The 19,317-nt window shown below is 47.2% G+C and overlaps 1 protein-coding gene across 1 annotated transcript in view; it reads right to left on the bottom strand.

Moving 5' to 3' along the window:
• LOC144129772 (histone-lysine N-methyltransferase PRDM9-like) overlaps positions 1–19,317 on the bottom strand; it is a 71,334-nt gene that overhangs the window by 30,262 nt on the left and 21,755 nt on the right. Inside the window, exons 2-3 of the mRNA XM_077663847.1 lie at positions 4,547–4,648; positions 4,136–4,212 (exon numbers count right to left, since the gene is read on the bottom strand). Coding sequence (XP_077519973.1) covers positions 4,136–4,212; positions 4,547–4,648 — 179 coding nt within the window. The remainder of the gene's footprint in view (positions 1–4,135; positions 4,213–4,546; positions 4,649–19,317) is intronic.

Raw genomic sequence — 19,317 nt, 5'->3', positions numbered from 1 at the left:
CTTCAAGTTTCTACCATTTACCAGTCCTTAATGTTTTGAAATTAAAAAGCAAATTTTTTGTTTAATGCGAGGTGTTGCATACGCCTTTTACTCAGGTGCAGTGAGATGTGAAAGAGAAATGAGCACAATAATGAAACACCAATGGAAACGATGGAGGCAATGATAATAAATGGTTGCAACACATAAGTCAAAAGGTCCCAGTAAGCACAGCAGGCTTCGTTTGAAAGATCTCATGGTTTTAATGTCCCAAAGCGATTCGAGCTATGAAGGAGGCTGCAACTGAGGGCTCCTGAAATTTCAACCGCCTGGGGATCGTTGACGTGCACCGATATCGCACAGTACACAGGCAACTAGAATTTACCCCCCATCGAAATTCCCTTCGCCTGAAAGAGTATTTCCCTCCAGCTGCAACGCACATTGAGGCAAATCGGCTGGAGGACTTCCCACAGCAGCTTGCAGGTGTCGCAGATGATGCCGTTCGCTGTGCAGATGCTCATGCGGAACGCCATGGCAACCTCCTGAATCTACATTCCCGATGCCAAGTACCCACAATGAATCGCAAAAACAATATCCGCTAGCATGCACTGGTCAGAGAGTCATCAATGAAACGTTTGTAGCACCTCAGTGTCACGGCAAGCCTTGCTCGTGATGGTGTCGGCTCCCGTATTACGTATTGTTTTGTGAGAGGCCCCTCAACAAGGGCGTGAAGCTCCTCGAACTTGCTTGGGGACATCTTGTAGTGCTTCTGGAAGTACTCACTGTCTCTGCTCATGAGCAGTGGCATCTGTGCAGAAAACTTTGCAGTTTAAGGCGCCAGTATCAGGCAAAACTACAACGTGGAACTCATCGCGGTGTAGTACTCAGAATCTTTCTTGCGGTTCTCCCAGACGGGCCTCACCCACCAGCGCCGCGGCATTGGGAGCTCCAGCAGCGCCTTATTTTTTCTGAGCAGGCAGTATTCCTCTACAAGAGGAGATGGGTGTGCGACGAGTCAAATGTTTCGCATACATCCATTTCGGACGCCTTCACGTCTGCTCCACGGCCTTCCCCTCCGATTTCACGAGCGTTCATGTTTACAAATGACTTCAGAATTTCCCAACGCCGCCGGTTACACTGCACGTACGAACTTAAAAATAATATCAGCATCAAGATAAGAAGTAGTTGCTATTTAAAAAGAAGAATTCTTTATTTCTTAACAAAATTTTAGTAATCTTAGCAAAATAATGCACGAACATTGTCCATGTCGATGTTTGCAAACCACCGAAACCAACCGCAAGCTCGTATTCTTTGCCAGCAGCACTGAGATTCGCAGCGGTAGTAAACGTTGTGGAGCGACGCATGTGAAACGGAACCTTGCGAAAAGCGTCGCTGCACCGAACCGCTGGTCGCCCAGTTCGCTCAATCGCTTGCATGTGAACCGCCCTTATGGCCTGCCAGCAGAGAACGTAACCCACGTGGCGGCGAGACGTGCTCTTCCGAAGGAAACAGGGGGAGAGTTCGGAGGCAGTGACGAGCCATCTGCACGCGGTGGCGGCATGTGCACAGTGGCGAGTCTTCGCCGGAGTCTAAAAGGATTAGCGCTGCTGTCGGGCCGCTTGGTAACCCCGCCCCCATGTATACAGAGAGGGAGCGCGGATCGAGCCTCAAGCCTGAAGGCCGCTGGCTTACCAGTTGTGCTAATGTCGGGTTGCCCAATTTGGCAGAAATTGAAGACTCCAGCGCTGAGGTCCTTGCCTGGGTGCGATACGAGAAGATTCGTGTCCGACTTTGGTGGAGACTGTAGCTGGGCCGCGGCGGTGATATGGAGAACGCGCAGCTGTGGACCAGCTGTGTGATGGTGTCCCCTATGTGGCGAGACCATGTATCCGATGTTGATATGCCGCCATCTCCGATGACAAGAAAGAACATTGCCGGAGGACGGGCGTCTCAGCCTCAGTGCTGAACCTGGCCCTTTTGGAGCACGTTGTGTATTTAACCACGTAGAAGGGTGTAGGACGAACTTTTGGTTCGAATGATGATGTGAACGAATAAATTTAAACCTGTAACCCGATGCTTCTCTGGGAAGCTCTTTCCATGTGTCGACAGACAGAACGAGCGTATGAAGAAATGCAACTGGTGCCAATGATTGGGTGCGGCAAAACAGAACCACGCCTTGCACACAGGCACCAAAAGCTCGTATGACGTTTTTGATTTCCAGGGCAGCCTCAGAACAGGCCAAATCGCCAGTGGCGTATTTCCGCCTATATTGATCCTGACGACAGTCTTTTCATGACCTTAAAGGAAGGGCTTTTTGGACTCCGGGGAGATCGTGGGGAGCTTTATCCTCTGCTCCTTCCTTCTCTTCGAACACAGTCCAATGGCTTCTATTGCTTTTTTTCCTGTGGTTATCTTTTCCAAGAGGGAATACACAACACTTAAAGACGTAAAGACGTTATATTTTCGATCCCTTTCCCGAGTGCAGAAGGGTTAAGTTAGAACTCTACGTCCAGCCAACAAAATGAGTGCGGCCAGTTTCGCTCCCACGTCATGTCCACTGCAGAGAATCGCCGCAAGGTTTCGGTACCATCGCCAAAAAAAAAATCAGTTATTGAGCAGATTAAAGCATTAAATATTACCACTTCAGCTATCTCCTTGCTTTTCGCGCCGTTTTTGGGCTTGAGCAGAGCTTATGCAGTTCAACAGTCGTGCCAAAAGCGTCAGGTTGTTCACCTGGGCCCAGGTCAATAAAAAAAAATACGGCCTGAGCAGAACTCTACAATGCCCACGACAGGGCACAGAAAAACTTGTAGGGGACACTTAAGCTCTCCTAAGAATACGACGTGATAGCATAGTGCCTTATTTCAATGTATGCACAATTGGTCATTCTCTTCAATACAATCATAGAACTCCGGGCCCAGTGGTACAGGGGTTAAGCGATGCGCAACAGCACTGGGATGGCAGCTGCTGCCACCGGTCGTCTTTGTGCAACCCAGGTTTCTCTTTCCGAGTGACCAATCAGGTCGACCGCCACCTGCCAGGACATGCAGTTTGCTCACAATCCGGCGGGTAGGTTGTGATGACAATACAAGATCAAGTGACGAAGGTGGTCCACCAGCATCCAAGGTTGCTTTTCTCGGGATTCGTGATTTTTTTGCTGCTTACAGTCAGTCACGACGCCGGATTTTCTGCGACACGAGCTCCTTAACGCTCTCGCGTAAAAAACCTAAGCGTCCACTCCCCTACTCGAGATACCACCTTACGCTAGTTATTGCAGGTCGTTTCCCCGTCGTTTTGTAGCAGCACGCATTGAAGCTCTTCGTATATGAGCTCAAACAGTGTAGGAGGGCTGAGAAGGGACATCTATCTTTCTAGCAGTGGCAAGGCGAAGTTCGATCGAAGGATCTGACACAATTCGTAGCGACTCATTGCACCCACGAAGGGCGTGCGCCCACGCCAACGGTGAACTAGTAAGGCGAACAGTAACGAAAGACTGCCGTTCCTGCGCCAGCGATGTGCCCAGCTCCGGTCGTCCAAAAACAGTGGCTTGGTGTCTTATGCGGTCTCGAGGCGCCTTCGGCAATCAATATTTGCTTCCCTCAGCTGCCAACAACATGAATAGCGGATACCTTCATCGCGAAACAAAAGCGAAAAACTTCGTTGTCGCGTCCACACGCCACTCACTTTAACTCACGACCACTCGCACTCATTCACGCCAGATCGCATCCATTCCTCACTCATGTTCATTCACCACTCATCAGTACTCACACTCACACCCACTCACTCTCACTCATATCCCCTCACTCGCACTTACACGCAAATGCACTCCCACTCCCACTCACACTCACAGGCGTGCGACTGAGTGAGTGAGGTGATGTGAGTGCACTCATGAGCGATGTGCCGCCCTGTTCGTCGGGTAAGACACAAAGATACGGTGACAGGAGAGAAACAGGAAGAGTGGCTGCAGTGGACAGTTCCCGTTATGCATGCATGCTATGCCAAGTGAAGGTAAATTCTGGAATCAAGGACTGCCCTCTCCACTCGGCACATTGCCTGTATTGTTTTGCGTCGGCTCGGTCTGTGCGGACTGAGAATAGCCAGATACGAATGGGACTCCAGGCAGCGTTTCACTCTCAGCATGCACGTGCTTCGCACTCACCTCGGTGTCCTGGATGTGTGTCAACGGTCCGTGTACGGGGCAGTCGCCGGGGTGGTCGCTCCCGCAGTCGTCGCAAACTGCAAGCAGAGTGTCCAGGCCGAGGTTTCGCAGAAGGCGCAACGAGAAGGCGGATATTTTTTATGCACTGCTTGCTGGCTAAAGTCAGAACGAGGGACAGCAGTAGGAAGTAGTTTCCATTCACATGAATTTGTGTGTCTACAGGTGCCTTGGCCTCATTTGGTCATCATTTAAAAGGCAGTCTTCAACGGGCTCCTTCAAAGCGTGAGACATGGACAGCATAAAGTAGTTTTCCAAATGCTGCTCCGGAACGTAAGACCACCAGTAAACTTATTTACGACGTGCACAGGTTTCCTAAGGAAGGTATAAACAGGATATTTTTGGACAGCTCACACAGGTATTGTTCGTCGGAGTTCTCCTGGGAGTCCATGGGCTTGACACTCTTTCGTTTTCTTCTCGGGTACCGGGACTCGCCGGTATGCTCCCTGGAGGAAACTGCGATTAATCGGAGGAGAGTTGCTGTAAGAATGGTTTCGACACCAAATCTTGCGAGAACTTGTAAACTCAAGCTGCGATTGTGTGCTAAGAACAAGAGTGGAGGCTTGAGCTTAATCAAGTGTTGGGAATAAAGTTGTAGGGAAAATAAACTTAACAGCCCCGGACACGGTAAAAAAATCAGTTCTGACACAAATTCAAGTGCTGTTCAAAAAGTTAAACTCGTCTTATTGCCTAAAAATATGCTTCCAGGACTAAGAAGCGAATAATTGATTGTATAATTGCTTCATTACTCAGTGTCCTATGATGGATCACATTAGTGCTATATACTGGGGGAGATTGGCTGAAACCTCTTCGTATCAATCAACATTATTTTTTTATACATAGCCGTGTAGTGAGCTATACTCAGTGGGAGCTTCGCTGTGCAGGTGCACGTTCTGCGGGGTTTTGCAGCTTTGCGTTACATTTGCGAACGCCATCTCTGCTAGAACCAAGGCTGCGCAATCTCGCCCTCTCCTCCCAGCTGCTATTGTTCTTTCTCTCACTCGTGCTTTGTGAGAGAGCCGAGTTCGCTGTGCGCGGCGAGATTTTTTCACCTCCAACCTTACACCTCAGCTCAGCAGCTTTCCGACACCCGAGAGAAAACGGTTATACTTCTTCAGTGGGGTTACTGTTCCGTGTCCCATTAAAAGGCGGCCCATGAAGACCTCTCTCCCTGTGAATTACGGCGAAAAACTGGTTGTTTAGCAGCACTGCAGTGGAATATAACTCAAGAACACAGCGGTGAATGCATTTCAACAGAGGCCCTCCAGCAAAACCGTCGAGAGGACTGAGTTGATGTCACAACTGACTTTCTTGCGCCTGTCTGCTACCATCAATGTCACCCTAGTAGGCAAAAGGACAAGCCGCGACGTCACGACACTCAGTAGACGCCGATGGCTGAAAGGCCTTCTTTGAGATGCACTAGCTTCTACTTTACTATATATAGCGAGTCCCACGGCGCCCCATGGCTCACTGCCACAGGCTGCGGGTGCCGAGCGCGCGTCATGGGTGTCTTTCAGGTGTGAACGGGGTGCATCCGCGTGCAACAAAATGGCGCATGTCAGGCAAGTGCTTCGCCGGCAGCACGGTGAGCAAGCGTGGGGTCTGGTCATCGGCATTCGGGGGAAGCGGCGTCCTTCCCAGCCAATCGCGTAGTGTGGAAGCTCGACTGCCGTCGCGTAATTCGAATTGTTGGAGCGGATTGTCTCATCTGAGCGTGGATTTCAAAACCCAGCCCACCGCTGCGTAGCTCAGACACTACTGAGTTGTTCCACTTGTGTGAGTGCTGCCGCGTTGCTTGGACCGCGGTACGAGCGCATTGTTTTTTTTTTGTTTATTACTGTGTTGTTCGGTTACCCCGCAATAAACTGTTCTGTCTGCTGCTCGTGATGTGTCACTCATCGGGCGATGCCTTGGCTCGCGAGTCTTTCAAACAAGGGGCTCAACTTTCGGCTTTTATTTTTTAAATTCCGACGAACTTTTTTTACATCGTTATTTCAGAATAATAATAATAATAATTGGTTTTTGGGGAAAGGAAATGGCGCAGTATCTGTCTCATATATCATTGGACACCTGAACCGCGCCGTAAGGGAAGTGATAAGGAAGGGAGTGAAAGAAGAGAGGAAGAAAGAGGTGCCGTGGTGGAGGGCTCCGGAATAATTTCGACCACCTGGGGATCTTTAACGTGCACTGACATCGCACAGCACACGGGCGCCTTAGCGTTTTTCCTCCATAAAAACGCAGCCGCCTCTGTCGGGTTTGAACCCGGGAACTCCGGATCAGTAGTCGAGCAGTTTTCATTTTTTGCTCTTCGTCGAATAAACTACTGGATTTTTTAAAAAGTTATTTAAGTGTAACTTCTGCGTTGTTAAAGGTCACTCACACTGTTTCGGCGTTTTTTGTGAGCATGAAATGTTTAGCTACCAATAATTAGCGTTCATATGGCGGCACTTGCAGGTATGCTTGTGGAAGGAACTGCAGTAGTCATTAGATAACTTAACGTATGTTAAATGAGATAGATGGCAGACAAAACCCGATGAGGAAGTTAGCTTCGAAGGACTAGGTTGGCATATGTCGTAGGTAGAGTGTTGCGCTAGGTCCAGCGAGAGGTCCGGATTTAAGACATTCTGCATGTTGATGGCTGTGACAGAACTGCCGGTCGGTCGGTCAGTCATCTAGGTAGCTCGACATAACACTTTCTCGTGACGTCCATACAACGTGCCGTGGCAATGTCGGACATGAATTTGATAGAACTATTTAAGCACCGAACAGGTCTAAGCAGGTGACAATACTGAAGAAACAGTCCTTAGCTCATAAATGGCAATGAGGTGGTGTTCTCCAGTCTTCATGCACGTGGAAGTGAGCGACACAATGCATACAATCGCAAAACCGCGCTGCTTATATTCAACACCAGCGCGTCTCATCAGGCTCCAGCTTCCCCACTTATTAAAATTTCATCTTTGAGTGTAAGTCGTACTCAATCACCACCTAGCAATACATTGCTTGCAATAATGCTTACCTGTTTCTTTTAAATCAAAATTCGAAAAGTTAATTTGATGCACTATTATCGCTTTTTTCTGGGGGGAGGGGGGGAGGGTGTCCAATTGAAACTGTCAACACCAGAATATCAGACTGTAATGGTCTGATGAAGTCTTTCGATTACCGGGGTCGTAGCAGTCAAAGACTGCTGCTCCGTACAGAACCACACTCCAATAAAACTTACTTTTATTTGTCCCTTTCATTTGCCAACAGCCAGTGAAAATCCTTGGTATGCTCTCCAGGGTGACTTAAAGCTCGATTTTCCACGGCTGTCGCCCGAACACAGCCAGGCAATAACACAATTCCATTTTGCATCACTTGATACATAAGGAATCCGAACACTCACAGGAGGGATGGCCGGACGCCCCTTGGCCGCTATGATCTCTGTCGTCAGCGCAGCTGGCTTGCTTGGCGACACGCTTCGGGAAACACTTGTCGTCAGCTACGATGGCGCCCGTTCCTAAGGCAAATGAGTCGGGATATTAGGGATTACAATAACGTGCGGTGAATGCACACCCACCGCGGAAACTCCCTTTGTCTATGGTAACAGAAGTCTAGCAGCGCTCATAAGGGTTAATTACTTTCACGCATTCTAGGAACAGCCATAATGGTTACATTAAGTGCGTCACTGGTTTGTTCGCCACAAAATAAGAAGCCTATGAACACGATTCAAAGACGCGATCAGCCTGAATGAAAGAATGCGCACAAAAGACAAAAAAATATAACGATATTCCAGCAGAAGCAGAGGCAAGCAAAGCAAATTTCTAGAATGCGTAGGAACTGGCTCCATTGCGTTCCAAGGGTGGTATTTTCAATTATGTTAGACAGGTCAGAACATGGACTTCAAGACCATTTGCGCGGAAAAGTGGAAGACATAGCTGCCCCCCCCCTCCCCTGTTTCCCAAGTGATGGGGCTAATTTCACAGCCAATGCAGATAATAATATTACACATGTGCACGCGCATGGCGCGTGCCGCAGGCCTTCAGACATCTCGTCGAGTTTCTGGACTCCATGCAGTTCGCATCTGTGCTCTGAGGTGGCTTACCCCAAGCAAGCCCCCGAGACACGACGACCAGCATGTATCCCATCCCCCTCATCCCATCGACTTCTCTCACCCCCGGATCTAAGTCGTGAAGGGCAGCCAGGCGGTATCCTTCTATTGCTCACCACTGCTAGCAGCCCGAAGAGTAGGCCGCTTTGTGTGCCCGAAGTGCGGATTGGCCGCCGTTGCGAAAGTCGATGGTCGTGTTTTTGCGGGATTTCCAGCGAGACAACTTCTTTATTCGACTTAAGTACTCGGCGCCATTATAGCTTTCTCTAGTTCTAATTGAACGACTGGGATGATAATCGCGCCTGGTCGCTGTAACTGCTGCCGCGGTGCGACGGTGATGCTCGCCAAATTGTACCCCATCGTAAGTGAAGCTACAATTCAAGCGCCGCCATTTTATTCTTTTTCCTCTCTGCGTACTATATTCTCGCATCGATCCCTGTGTGTTGTAAGCACTCGTTTTTACCGATCTGCAAAATAAAAAAAAATCAAGCCAAAGGAAGCCGCCCTATCCGCGCCGTCCCTTCTTCGAGGGCGCGCCTCGAATCGATGGCGCCTTGTTCACGCCACAAACGTATAGGCGTGGACAGGCTTGTATGGTAGCGCTCAGGCGGTCGTCTGCACAGCACACGGAGTGAAATTTTACAGAAGGTGCTGCGCTTCTTAGCCTGACCCCACGCTTACGCTAAAGGTGTATCCAGATGGCGGGCCACGGACTGGCCCGCGGACTGGTCACGTGGGGTCGACCGCGCGTGGCCCGGCCGGGTCTGGCCGCGACAGCATCCACACGACGGACCAAGAGAGCAGACGACAAGGCGGGCCAAGCCTCTGACCAGCTTGCCAGCAACGCTCGTTTCACGCTTCGATATTCAGCGGCGAGAACAAGCGGAATCCGCCGCCGTGGCAGAGATTCCGCCTAAATACCCAGCGGAAAACTCGATCTATACGGGACCGATTTATGCCGCGACGAGAGGAAGTTGCATTGCCACAGCGACAAACATGGTGGTGCGCTTCGAAGCAGGACCCCTAGCTTTGGACTGGTTTCATCGTTGTTACTGCCTTTTTGGTTACGTTCACTGGCCATAAGTGGCGCACCTATTTCTCGCTTGATCTCACCTCGCCTATAAGAAGACGTATCAGAGAAAGACTTGCTTTATTTTTTTATTTAGAGGGAAGATTGTGCCCCTCCTAGGCTTAAGCGGAGCGTAAATTGGTCGTGAAAAACTTACCCGTTCTTACAACTAGATGGCGCCACAAGGCTGAGGGTATCCTCCCGTCTGTGTTTGCATACGCTGAACTAAATGTGGAAATTGTGAAAAATGCTGTAACCTGCCGTAAAATACCTGTGTTTAGCGTACATGGGAGTGTATACGCTTATGGTACGTAGAAAGCGTCACTTGTTCTTTTCTAACCATATCTGTGTGCGTCGCGAGCACCGACGTTGCTACTAATTTCGCTCGCTCGGTCAATGCACGGTCACCTTGCATGGTAGACGTTTAGAGACAGGTCGACGATCTCCAGTTTGTAATCGGCTTTGCGTATAATAATAATAATAATAATAATAATAATAATAATAATAATAATAATAATAATAATAATAATAATAATAATAATAATAATGTTTTTTCGACACTGAATACAGAGGAGCGAAAATAGGTGGCTGGAGAAAAAGCTGCTCTATCGGCAGCTTGACGGCGCTCCAGCCACCTTTACATCAGGAGCAATGGCGAGGCATAGAGTGCACCTCTGAAACACCATTGTTGTTGTTTTTTTGCTTTTTTTCAAAGGCCTATCTTGCAGTATAGCTGCACTTGCAAAGCGAAATGAAAAACGAAAATAAAGGATTCATTCTTATACATGTGCACAACACATAAATGATAAAATAACACTGAAAGACTGAAACAGAAGGGGAAAAGAGACATGAAAAACAACATCAACATGGTTCTCCCGACAAAGAGGTTGGCGATGTGTCTACGCGGGATTGAAATGACATCCACGCTCTGGAAGTCGCAATCATTTAAAATGGATGGTAATGCATGTCTAATTCTTTCGGTGCCGTAGCAAGTACGCGAAAAGGGAACAAACCATGGTGGCTGGTACCGAAAAGAGTAGGTTTTTGTATTTTTTGTAAGGTGTGCTAAATTTAAAACTGGTTCTGATCTTCCTTGCACTGCTTTTCTGTAGGCACATAGGAGTTTGTGTGCGTAAATATTATTTGCTGTCATAACCTTGTGTTTTCGGAAAAGTGGCTGTGTATGTTCAAGCCTAGATTTGTTTTCTATTGAACGGATTGCTTACTTCTGAAGTAATAAATGTTTGGTAATGTTAGTTCCGAAGGTGTTTGCCCACACTAAGGCGCAATAGTATATTTGTGAATTAAATAGAGCGTAGTATAAAGGTTTCTTAATGTTACTGGGAAGTATTTGGCGACATGGGTTCAACATACCTACGACTCTGCATAGCTTCAATGAAATCCTTTTAATGTGTTCGTTCAAAGCCATATTTTCAGAAAAGATTACTCCAAGTGTTTTTACATGTTTTACTGATTTTATGCAGTAGGGCCCTAAGTGAATATTCTCAGGTGGTGTAATGGGGGTTCCTGGTGTGCGGAACATAATCCATAATGTTTTAGATTCATTCAGAATTAATCTATTTATACGGCACCATTCCTGAAACCCATAACAGAAAGTATCTGCTAGATCTTTTATTTCCGACAGGACCTTGCCTGAAACCAGCACTGTGCAATCATCTGCGTATATTATGCGTTTATATTTTCCGGGGATTCTTACCATATCATTTATATAAAAAGAAACAGGATAGGTCCCAGAATACTCCCTTGTGGAACTCCGGATCTCACAGGCTTTCCACTCGAATTAAGGTGGTTTAATTCTACGAACTGGTGACGCCCATGAAGATATGATTTAATTAGGCGATGATAAATTCCCCGAAAACCATATCGTTCTAGCTTGTCAACCAGTATGAGATGATTAACAGAATCAAACGCTTTTCTGAAATCAATATAGATTTCTAGTGTAGCTAATTAATTTCAAAGTTTTCTAACACCATTTCCTTATGAACTAAGAGAGCGTGTTCTGTCGAGCGAAACTTCCTAAATCCAAATTGATGTTCGGTTATAAAGTCGTACTTTTCTGCGAAAGCGATAATGCGTGAATTGATTAGTTTTTTCAATCCTTTTGAGAATATGGGCAGCATAGACAAGGGGCAGTAGTTTGTCAGTTCATTTTTATCTCCACTTATGTGCATTATAATTACCCTACCAACCTGCATTTGAAGAGGAAATTCTCCACTTGAGAGTGAAATGTTGTAAATGTGTGTTAAAACAGGTGCTATTTCATCTATTACTTGCTTGATGGGTTTAATTTCTAAACCATCTGAATCGTGAGCCCTGCTGTTTTTAAGGGCTTGAAAGAAAGAGCTTTGTTACCTCTGATACAGAAGCGGGGCTAAAAAATAAGGTATTTGGCACGCTCGAAATATTTCTGGCTGCTTCAGAGCAGTATGTACTGTTTCCAACTTCAACAAAAAAATCGTTGAATTTATTAGCTAAATCTATGCCACTCAATTCTGTGTCATCAATAACAAGGTTGTCGATCATTTCCATTTGTTTGTTTTTATTGAGGATGTCATTTAATTTTTTCCACACTACGTCACCGTTTAGCAAGCAGCTGCCGTCAAAAAAGCGCAGATAGAAGTTGTACTTTGCTTGCTTTAAATTATTATTTAGTTTGTTTCTGAAACACTTGAATTCCTTCCATTTTGATTCGTCGCGAGACTGGATAAATGAATGATAAAGTTTGTTTTCTGTTTAATAAGCTTGACATGTTGGCGCATAACCCAAGGCTTACGCGACTTTTTGTGTTGCCGATGTGACTTTATTGAAAAGGAGGTGAAATAGTGACCTTTGAAAAATTCCATGAATTTGTCAAACGCCTCGTTTGCATCATTAAGGGCGAAAAATCGCTCCAATCCGCCTTTTTCATATTCCTGTGCTGCCACGTCGCGTACAACGCTGAAAGCTCATTGGAAGGGTACTGTGCGCCCAACCCGGCCGGACTGAGTGCCGCTGCGGAGCACGTTTTGTTGGAATCTGTGAACGATAGCGTGTCCTGGGCAGCACCTGGTACCTGGAGGATTTCTAGGATTGTCTGATGGCTCGGTGCGAAGTCCGAATCAGGCTGCAGTGCCCACCGAAGAGCAAATTCTTCAGTATCTTCGATCAACCGGCATGCGATGAGAACGCCAGCTGAGCAAGGGCCGCCGCTTTGGAGATGAAGGCTACATTCGGAACATAATGTTCAATGAGATATCCCCCATCAGTGAGGTTGGTATTTTCCGCTGTGTATGCCTGCCATCCATTAAAAGGTGGATACTACATCGTGCGCGCCGTAGCACAGAAAACGACTGGAGATAAACAACAGTTTCACAAGCAATCGTTGTGCTCAAGCCCTGCCGAATAGCTACACGAACTACAAAAGCACAAGCGTACTCGCAACATGGCAGCTCTGCTAGAATTTCACTTTATTTTCCCACAGCACACCGCTGCATAGGTTAAACAAGCATGCGCGTCCATAAAGACGAGCGCGAGGGACGCACATTGAGTCATTCCGGCGATACCACGCAGCGCTCTTCATCATGGATATGATGCATGCGAACACGCGCATAACGCACCTTCTTCTTCTTCTGCCTCTTAATACATGGCACATACCCACACGGGGGGATTGGCCAGGATGTAGTGGCATAAACAAGGAAATTTCCATAGGAGATTATGACAAAATTCTAGCACCATGCATGAATGCTCTCGTAGCTTCTTTTTCGTTGTCCGCTTCATCGCGCGTTGAAAGCGGCTCACAGCACTTGCCCACTAGGTCTTCTTGCTTGAGAAAGCAAAAAGCGTCGGAACGAAGTCTAAATGCCGCGGTGACATTCCAGGCCTTCCTGGCCATGAATAAAACCTTTCGTGATAGACTGCACACGCATTTAACCACAGTACCTCGTCCGTACCTGTCACAAAGTGATTCCCGCACTGTCTTGATGTGCTTGACGGTGCCCAAGGGCGGCCACGATCGTCGAGCCGGCGAACTGCTTTTATCCACGCTTTGCGTCGAAGGCGGCCCCGGGAAGCGTTCGGAAAGCGAAAAAATCAGTTTGCTTCCCTTTACATATTGGGCATTGCAGCCGTATGCAACACATGTAGGCATCGCCAAATGCGTCGCGCTGAACGCCCGACGGCTGCAGCAACGCACCCCGCGTAGGAAGCCGGATTGTTTACACTTCCACGGCCGGTCTCGAGTGGAGCGCGCGACCCTTCCAATATGTTTCGCGACACCGCCGCCAGGGGTGGGCGCATGCGCAGTCGCGTCGTGAAAAAGGCGGATTGGTCTGCATGATTGCATGTTGAAAGCCCTCTATTGCGTGAGGCGTAATTTCACTATATGTTATTGTATTTGACATATTAGGTTTGGAAGGCTGAGTGTTCTTGATAATGAAGAAAATTGGCAAATGGCCACTAATGTCACTGCTAAGTCTTCCCGATATAGTGTCGTCAGCGGAGTGGTTAGTAATAAACAAGTCAAGTAGGGTTTATGTGGAGCAAGTGATTCGCGTCGGACCGGTAATGACATTGCGGAAACCATTGCTTTGCATGATCAGTAAAAAGTTAGCAGCTGGACTAGTTTCTTTTTGAATATCTAAATTCATGTCACCACCAACTGTAAAGATGCCTGCTGTTTCATTGGCGTAGAATAGCAAAGAGTCACAAAAACACATAGATTCAGAAAGGCTTCCGTTGAGTGGTCTGTAGAGTACAGAAAAATGTTAGCATTATTTCTAATACATAGAACTTCATAATTTTCACAGATCACGCTATAGTCATTTTATGATAACAAAACCTGACATCGAGATCAGGATAGATATACCACCCCCTCTGCTATTCTGATGATTCCTATAGAAATGATTGTAACCAGGTAGCAGCAATTGTTCTGAGTAAGTGGTATACCAGGTTTCGGTGAATATGATTACATCAAATTTCACACCGCAGGATTCAAGTAGAAAACGTATGTCATCATGTTTTGACGCAAGTGACCTTGCAATAACGTGAAACAGTTTCGTCGATTTGCTTGCAATGTTTGCTGCCACAATGTCAGCTAGAGTGCCTGGAAGGACGATGTCGTCTGCCATCACAGCGCTCAAAGCCTGGACGACCGCACAACCCAACGCCTTTTAGCCGATAGAATTAATCTTATCGATATCACTTTCACGGAATAGCTGTACCACGGCCGATGTTGCAGTGCGGCGAGCAAGGGCAGTGCCATTTCTCGTCCACACAAATTTCCAGTTGTGCTCACGCTTCCGAGCGATAGCCGTCCCTAAAATTTTCTTCACCAGAGGGCAGAGGTGTTCGTTGGTATAGATTGGCTCTTCTGTCAATGACTCGTCCGCGGAATTTGTGTGCAATTCAATGTCAGCGTTCGTGATCCTTTTCTTGCGAGCTTTCTTAAGAAAGTTGTCACGTTTCTCACGCTTCTGAAATTGCAAAACAATGTTCTTTTGATCTTTGTTTTTTGTTGCTACTCTGTGACAGACGTCTATGTCGTTTGCTGATAAAGGCACACCGACAGCTTTGCCAATCTTATCAACGATGTCTGGTAGGTTTTCGTCCTGCTTCTCAGTGACGCCCTTAATTTCGACGTTTTGGTTTCTTGTGTATTGTTCTGATTTTACAAGGTTAATTTGGCACGCATCGAGGTCTTTTTCCAATGAGCGCACTTGCAGCCGCAGGGCTTCATTTTCCTTCTTCAATGACTTGCTTTTACTGAGAGTGGCTTCAATTCGCTGATTTGCCTCATCTAGGCTCTTACTGATGAAGCTCATACTTTGTTTCACATCCTCTAAATCAGTGCGAACCCCTCTGTCCTCCGTGCGACAGTTTAGTTCTACTGACTCTTTGAAAGCCTTTAGCTCTGCCGTAATCTGATCACGTAACGCTTGGAAAAGCTTCGAAATTTCTCCATTCATCATTTTGACACAAAATGAAACTTTTACAGAAACAGGAATGCCAGCAATGCCCGAAAAGAAAACCCAGATGGCAGCAGCAGCAGCAGCAGGGCCGACTTTACAAAACGTTTAGCTGAACATGAACCTATAGGCGCCTACCTTGAATAAAAAAAACATGAGTCAATCGTTCAATCAAAGAAACCTCTTAATGCGCCCAGGTTGGTGACAGACGGAGTCCTCTTTCCGGATGCCATTTTGTCCCGACTGCCACGCCGCATGGTCACTTGGCATTTACACCATGGTATACGGGATGAAACTCTGCACCTTGCTTGAACACTGTGGTCGCTGGTGGTCTCCGTCAGCTTTGCTGCAGTGCTCAGCTGACTTTCTTGTCTTGACACACAATTTTCCTTCCTGTTCGCGTAAAATAATTCCTTATTCGCAAATACTTTTAGAGAGAGTACCGGAGGAGAATACATTAAATGTAAAAAAATTGCAAAGCCCATAAACATTCAAGCGCCAATCTGGAACCCGCCCAGCCAACTCTAGAGCTGAAGTGCGGTAAATGTTCGAATTGTCATCGCAGGGCAGGATAACGTAAATGAACGACACTTCGATTGGGTAGTTGCGCTTATCAGCGCAAGCGGGTCAAGAAAGAAAGCGTAGCGACCAAAGATGGTCGCGCGTTTGGTTACTACATTCTGGGATCCGAGCTCGGATAGTGCAGACCTTTGGGCTAGTTGGTGCATTGCAGTCAAGTACAAGCGCATAACACACAGGGACAAAGAAGGATGGGGCACCACGAGCGCTTTCGGATAGTGGTAATGATAGCAGCGCTTCCTTGAAGCAAGGGCGCGGCATGTATAGTTCATGCACATTCACGGAGACGAGATCGGTGTCCCGGCCACTCAATATCTACGGCGCGTCTGCGGCGCTCCTTGCAGAACTGTGGACTGCGTATATGCACAGACCCCTTGATTTCTCAGCTCTACCACAGATCGGACCTCCAAATAATACTTCCAGGTTAAATCTTACGGTGACCCACGAAATTTTAGGACAAAGTGAACCGCAAACAAGCGTAGGGCAGTCACCAAAGTTTGCTTCAAAGTTGAACTTATGTATATAATCTAGTGCTATCTTGGGCCTTGAAATGCATGCTTGGGGCATGCGCTTCGTTTTTGTGTGGAGTCGTCGCCCCTGAGGCGGCATCTTTTTAAAGTGGGCGATGCGAAATCCGTGCTTGCGTGAGGGTGATACCAGAAGCTCGCGAGCTGACACAGCAGGTTTGGCTTGTGGGGTCTTGCAGTCCCAAAGCGACTCAGGCTGAGGGGCGCTGTAGTGAAGAACCCTAGAAATTTGGACCACCTGAGGTATTTTAACGTGCGCTGACATCGCACAGTACACTGGCCTTTAGAATTTCGCCTCCATCGAAATTCGACCGCCGTGGTAGGGATCGTACCCACGTCTTTCGGGTCAGCAGCCGAGCGCCATAACCACTGAGCCACCGCGGCGGCTAAGCCGGCACAGAAGAACAGCACACTAATTTCTACAGTGCTCTGTGCTGTGAGAAGCCGACACGAAAAAACACATGACACTGAATAAGCGCGGGCTATCAAGTGTCAGCTACCAGATACTTCAGTGTTGAAGTTCGTGAACACAGCACAGAGTCTGCAAAAGTAAACAACTTCCTAGCCCACTCTGCTATCTTTGGAGCGGCCGTTCTGACAAGCTACGACCACCTTTGTGTAAAAAAAAAGGCTTCTCCAAAGTGGTAAAAAGGCTTCCCAAGTCTGGTAATGCACAAGCGTTGTTTGTAGAGCACTCCTACGCTTGATAGAATCGTCGTCTTAGGGCTAATTCACACTTGAGAGTCGCAGAGATCGCGCGACCAGCAATCGCCTGCGACTACACCGCAGTTCGGCAACACTGATGTTCACACTTCCACGGGCGACCTGCGGGTAGCCTTCTCGTTCGATTCTCGTTTAAAATGAGAACTTTTGGGAATGACACCGTTCGCACGCTTTCGAGAGTTTCGTCTGCTTTGGCCGTCAAAAGTGCTCTGGTCCCTCGATATTAGCAATGTACTGCGACGACCTGAGCGAAGAGGAAGATGTAGCAGCAGTGTGTTCAGTTCCGAAACACCCTCAGCTGCGGCATCGATGTGAAACCTAGGCTTAGCGACGGCTACGGCAGCCAATGCAGGAGCAGATAGCGCAGTTCGACGCTCTGCGCACCCGCGAGCGGCGTCGTTGCAAAAGCTCGGCTCGCTCGCTGATTGGCTCAGCGGTTTGCGACTTGCAGTCGCGGGGTTGCAAAATCGAGCAACGAGCGACTGGACCGCTGTGGCTTTTCGACCAACGCGACCGTTTGCGACTGTCGCTTTTCGACCAAAGCAGTCGCGCGACCTCTGCGACTCTCAAGTGTGAATGAGCCCGTTCATATGCAAGCAATCGAGCGGCGCGTCACAGCAAAAATTTCGCACGTGTTAGAACGTCGCCGCTTCTCGCCGCGGCAAGTAGAAACAGGTTTTCGCGCGGAGGCGGCAAGATTCGCTAGCGCTTTCGCTTGCATGTGAAACAAGCATTACCGCGTGAGCTCATGCCCCGCATACGCCGTGGCGAGTGGCCGGACCACCGATCTCGTCTCCGTAATAGTGCCTTAAGGTGACGGTCCCAATCTGACGGTGAATGGAAAACATTTTGTGATATTTGTACGTCGACTATACATCGCTCCTTAGCTTCATAAATATGGTGCAGATATTTCGAAATAGCTAATTTCCTCTGCTTTGAAAAGATGCATATGATTTAACGATAGCTGCAAATTTGTTTGGACTGTAAAAGAAAACGCAAAGATGAAAAATGCAATTCGAGCTCAACTTCTCTCAGGAAATGAAAAGTTGGGAAAAATCTATTGCGCCTAGCGTAAAATCTTTCGAGATGCTTTGAGATCTGATGCTAAAGAGCATGGTTAAGCATGTATAAATATGTGTACCGGTTAGTTTATTAGCCACGCATGTCTGAAAAACATAGAAAACAGAACAATGTAATCTGCAATAACTTTAGGGATATGCATTGTCCTGCGGCGACTTTTTGTGTAGATTGAGATCGTGCATTCGTCCTTTTCTGAAATGATCATTCATCTGCCTCATTTAGTTTAAATTTCATTCCTGATCAAATTTAGGGTTTTTTCGAAAAAGTTGAAAACGAAATGCTATACTGTTGAGGTAATCAGCACTTGGCAATTCTGAGATTTTGCGCGAAGAAACTAATACTTCGCTCTATATGGCTAAGCATCGCCATTACTCTACGCCTTTTGGAGAATGTGCACTGTCAAGTTGATTTTAGCTACCTTTTTCGTTGTGCTTGTGTAGGGCACAATAAAGCTCCTGAAACGTTCCGCGGCGTCTTTTCTTTTAAATGCACTCTTAAAATAATCGGCTCTCATTCTTTTGATCAACTTGTAACAACTACCAACTGCAATGTCCACAAAATACAAACAATAATAGCAATAACGCAGCGACATTCCATAAATGTTAGATAAATCTAGTACTTAGCGCCATCTACATTAGTGCACATGTACTAAATGCTTATCGTTAAGAAAAATGAGGAGTGTGGCGCCGCAAACAGCTAAAATTAACTAAAATCGGGAGGTGTTCACGAGGCTACCGGAGACGTACTACCGAAAAAGTATAACGGACCCCTCTTGCGCATGCGCAGTGGCATTGTTGAGGTGAGACGGAGCCACTGATCATGCGCAACCGGTAGTACGTCTCCGGTGTGCTAAAACGTCTGATGTCTCCACGATGTTTGCCCCTTACCCTCCATTTTGTCCCCTGTACTCTGTGTTGAACATGTGTTACTTCCAAGCAGATTGCCGCCATATTGCTTTGATGGATTGCTTTTTCACCTGACGCTGTGAAACGCATTCTGGGCGTCGTCTTATTTTTCGTGGACAGCTTTGGCATTGCTAAAGAGATAGGAAAGGGAAAGAGACAGGCTTTTGCGTCGTGTCGTTGGTTGTTTGATGT

This window comes from Amblyomma americanum, chromosome 4, assembly GCF_052857255.1.
Source record: "Amblyomma americanum isolate KBUSLIRL-KWMA chromosome 4, ASM5285725v1, whole genome shotgun sequence".
NCBI lineage: Eukaryota > Metazoa > Arthropoda > Arachnida > Ixodida > Ixodidae > Amblyomma > Amblyomma americanum.
The sequence above is the reverse complement of the archived record's forward strand: the minus strand, read 5'-3'. Positions and strand labels throughout refer to the sequence as shown.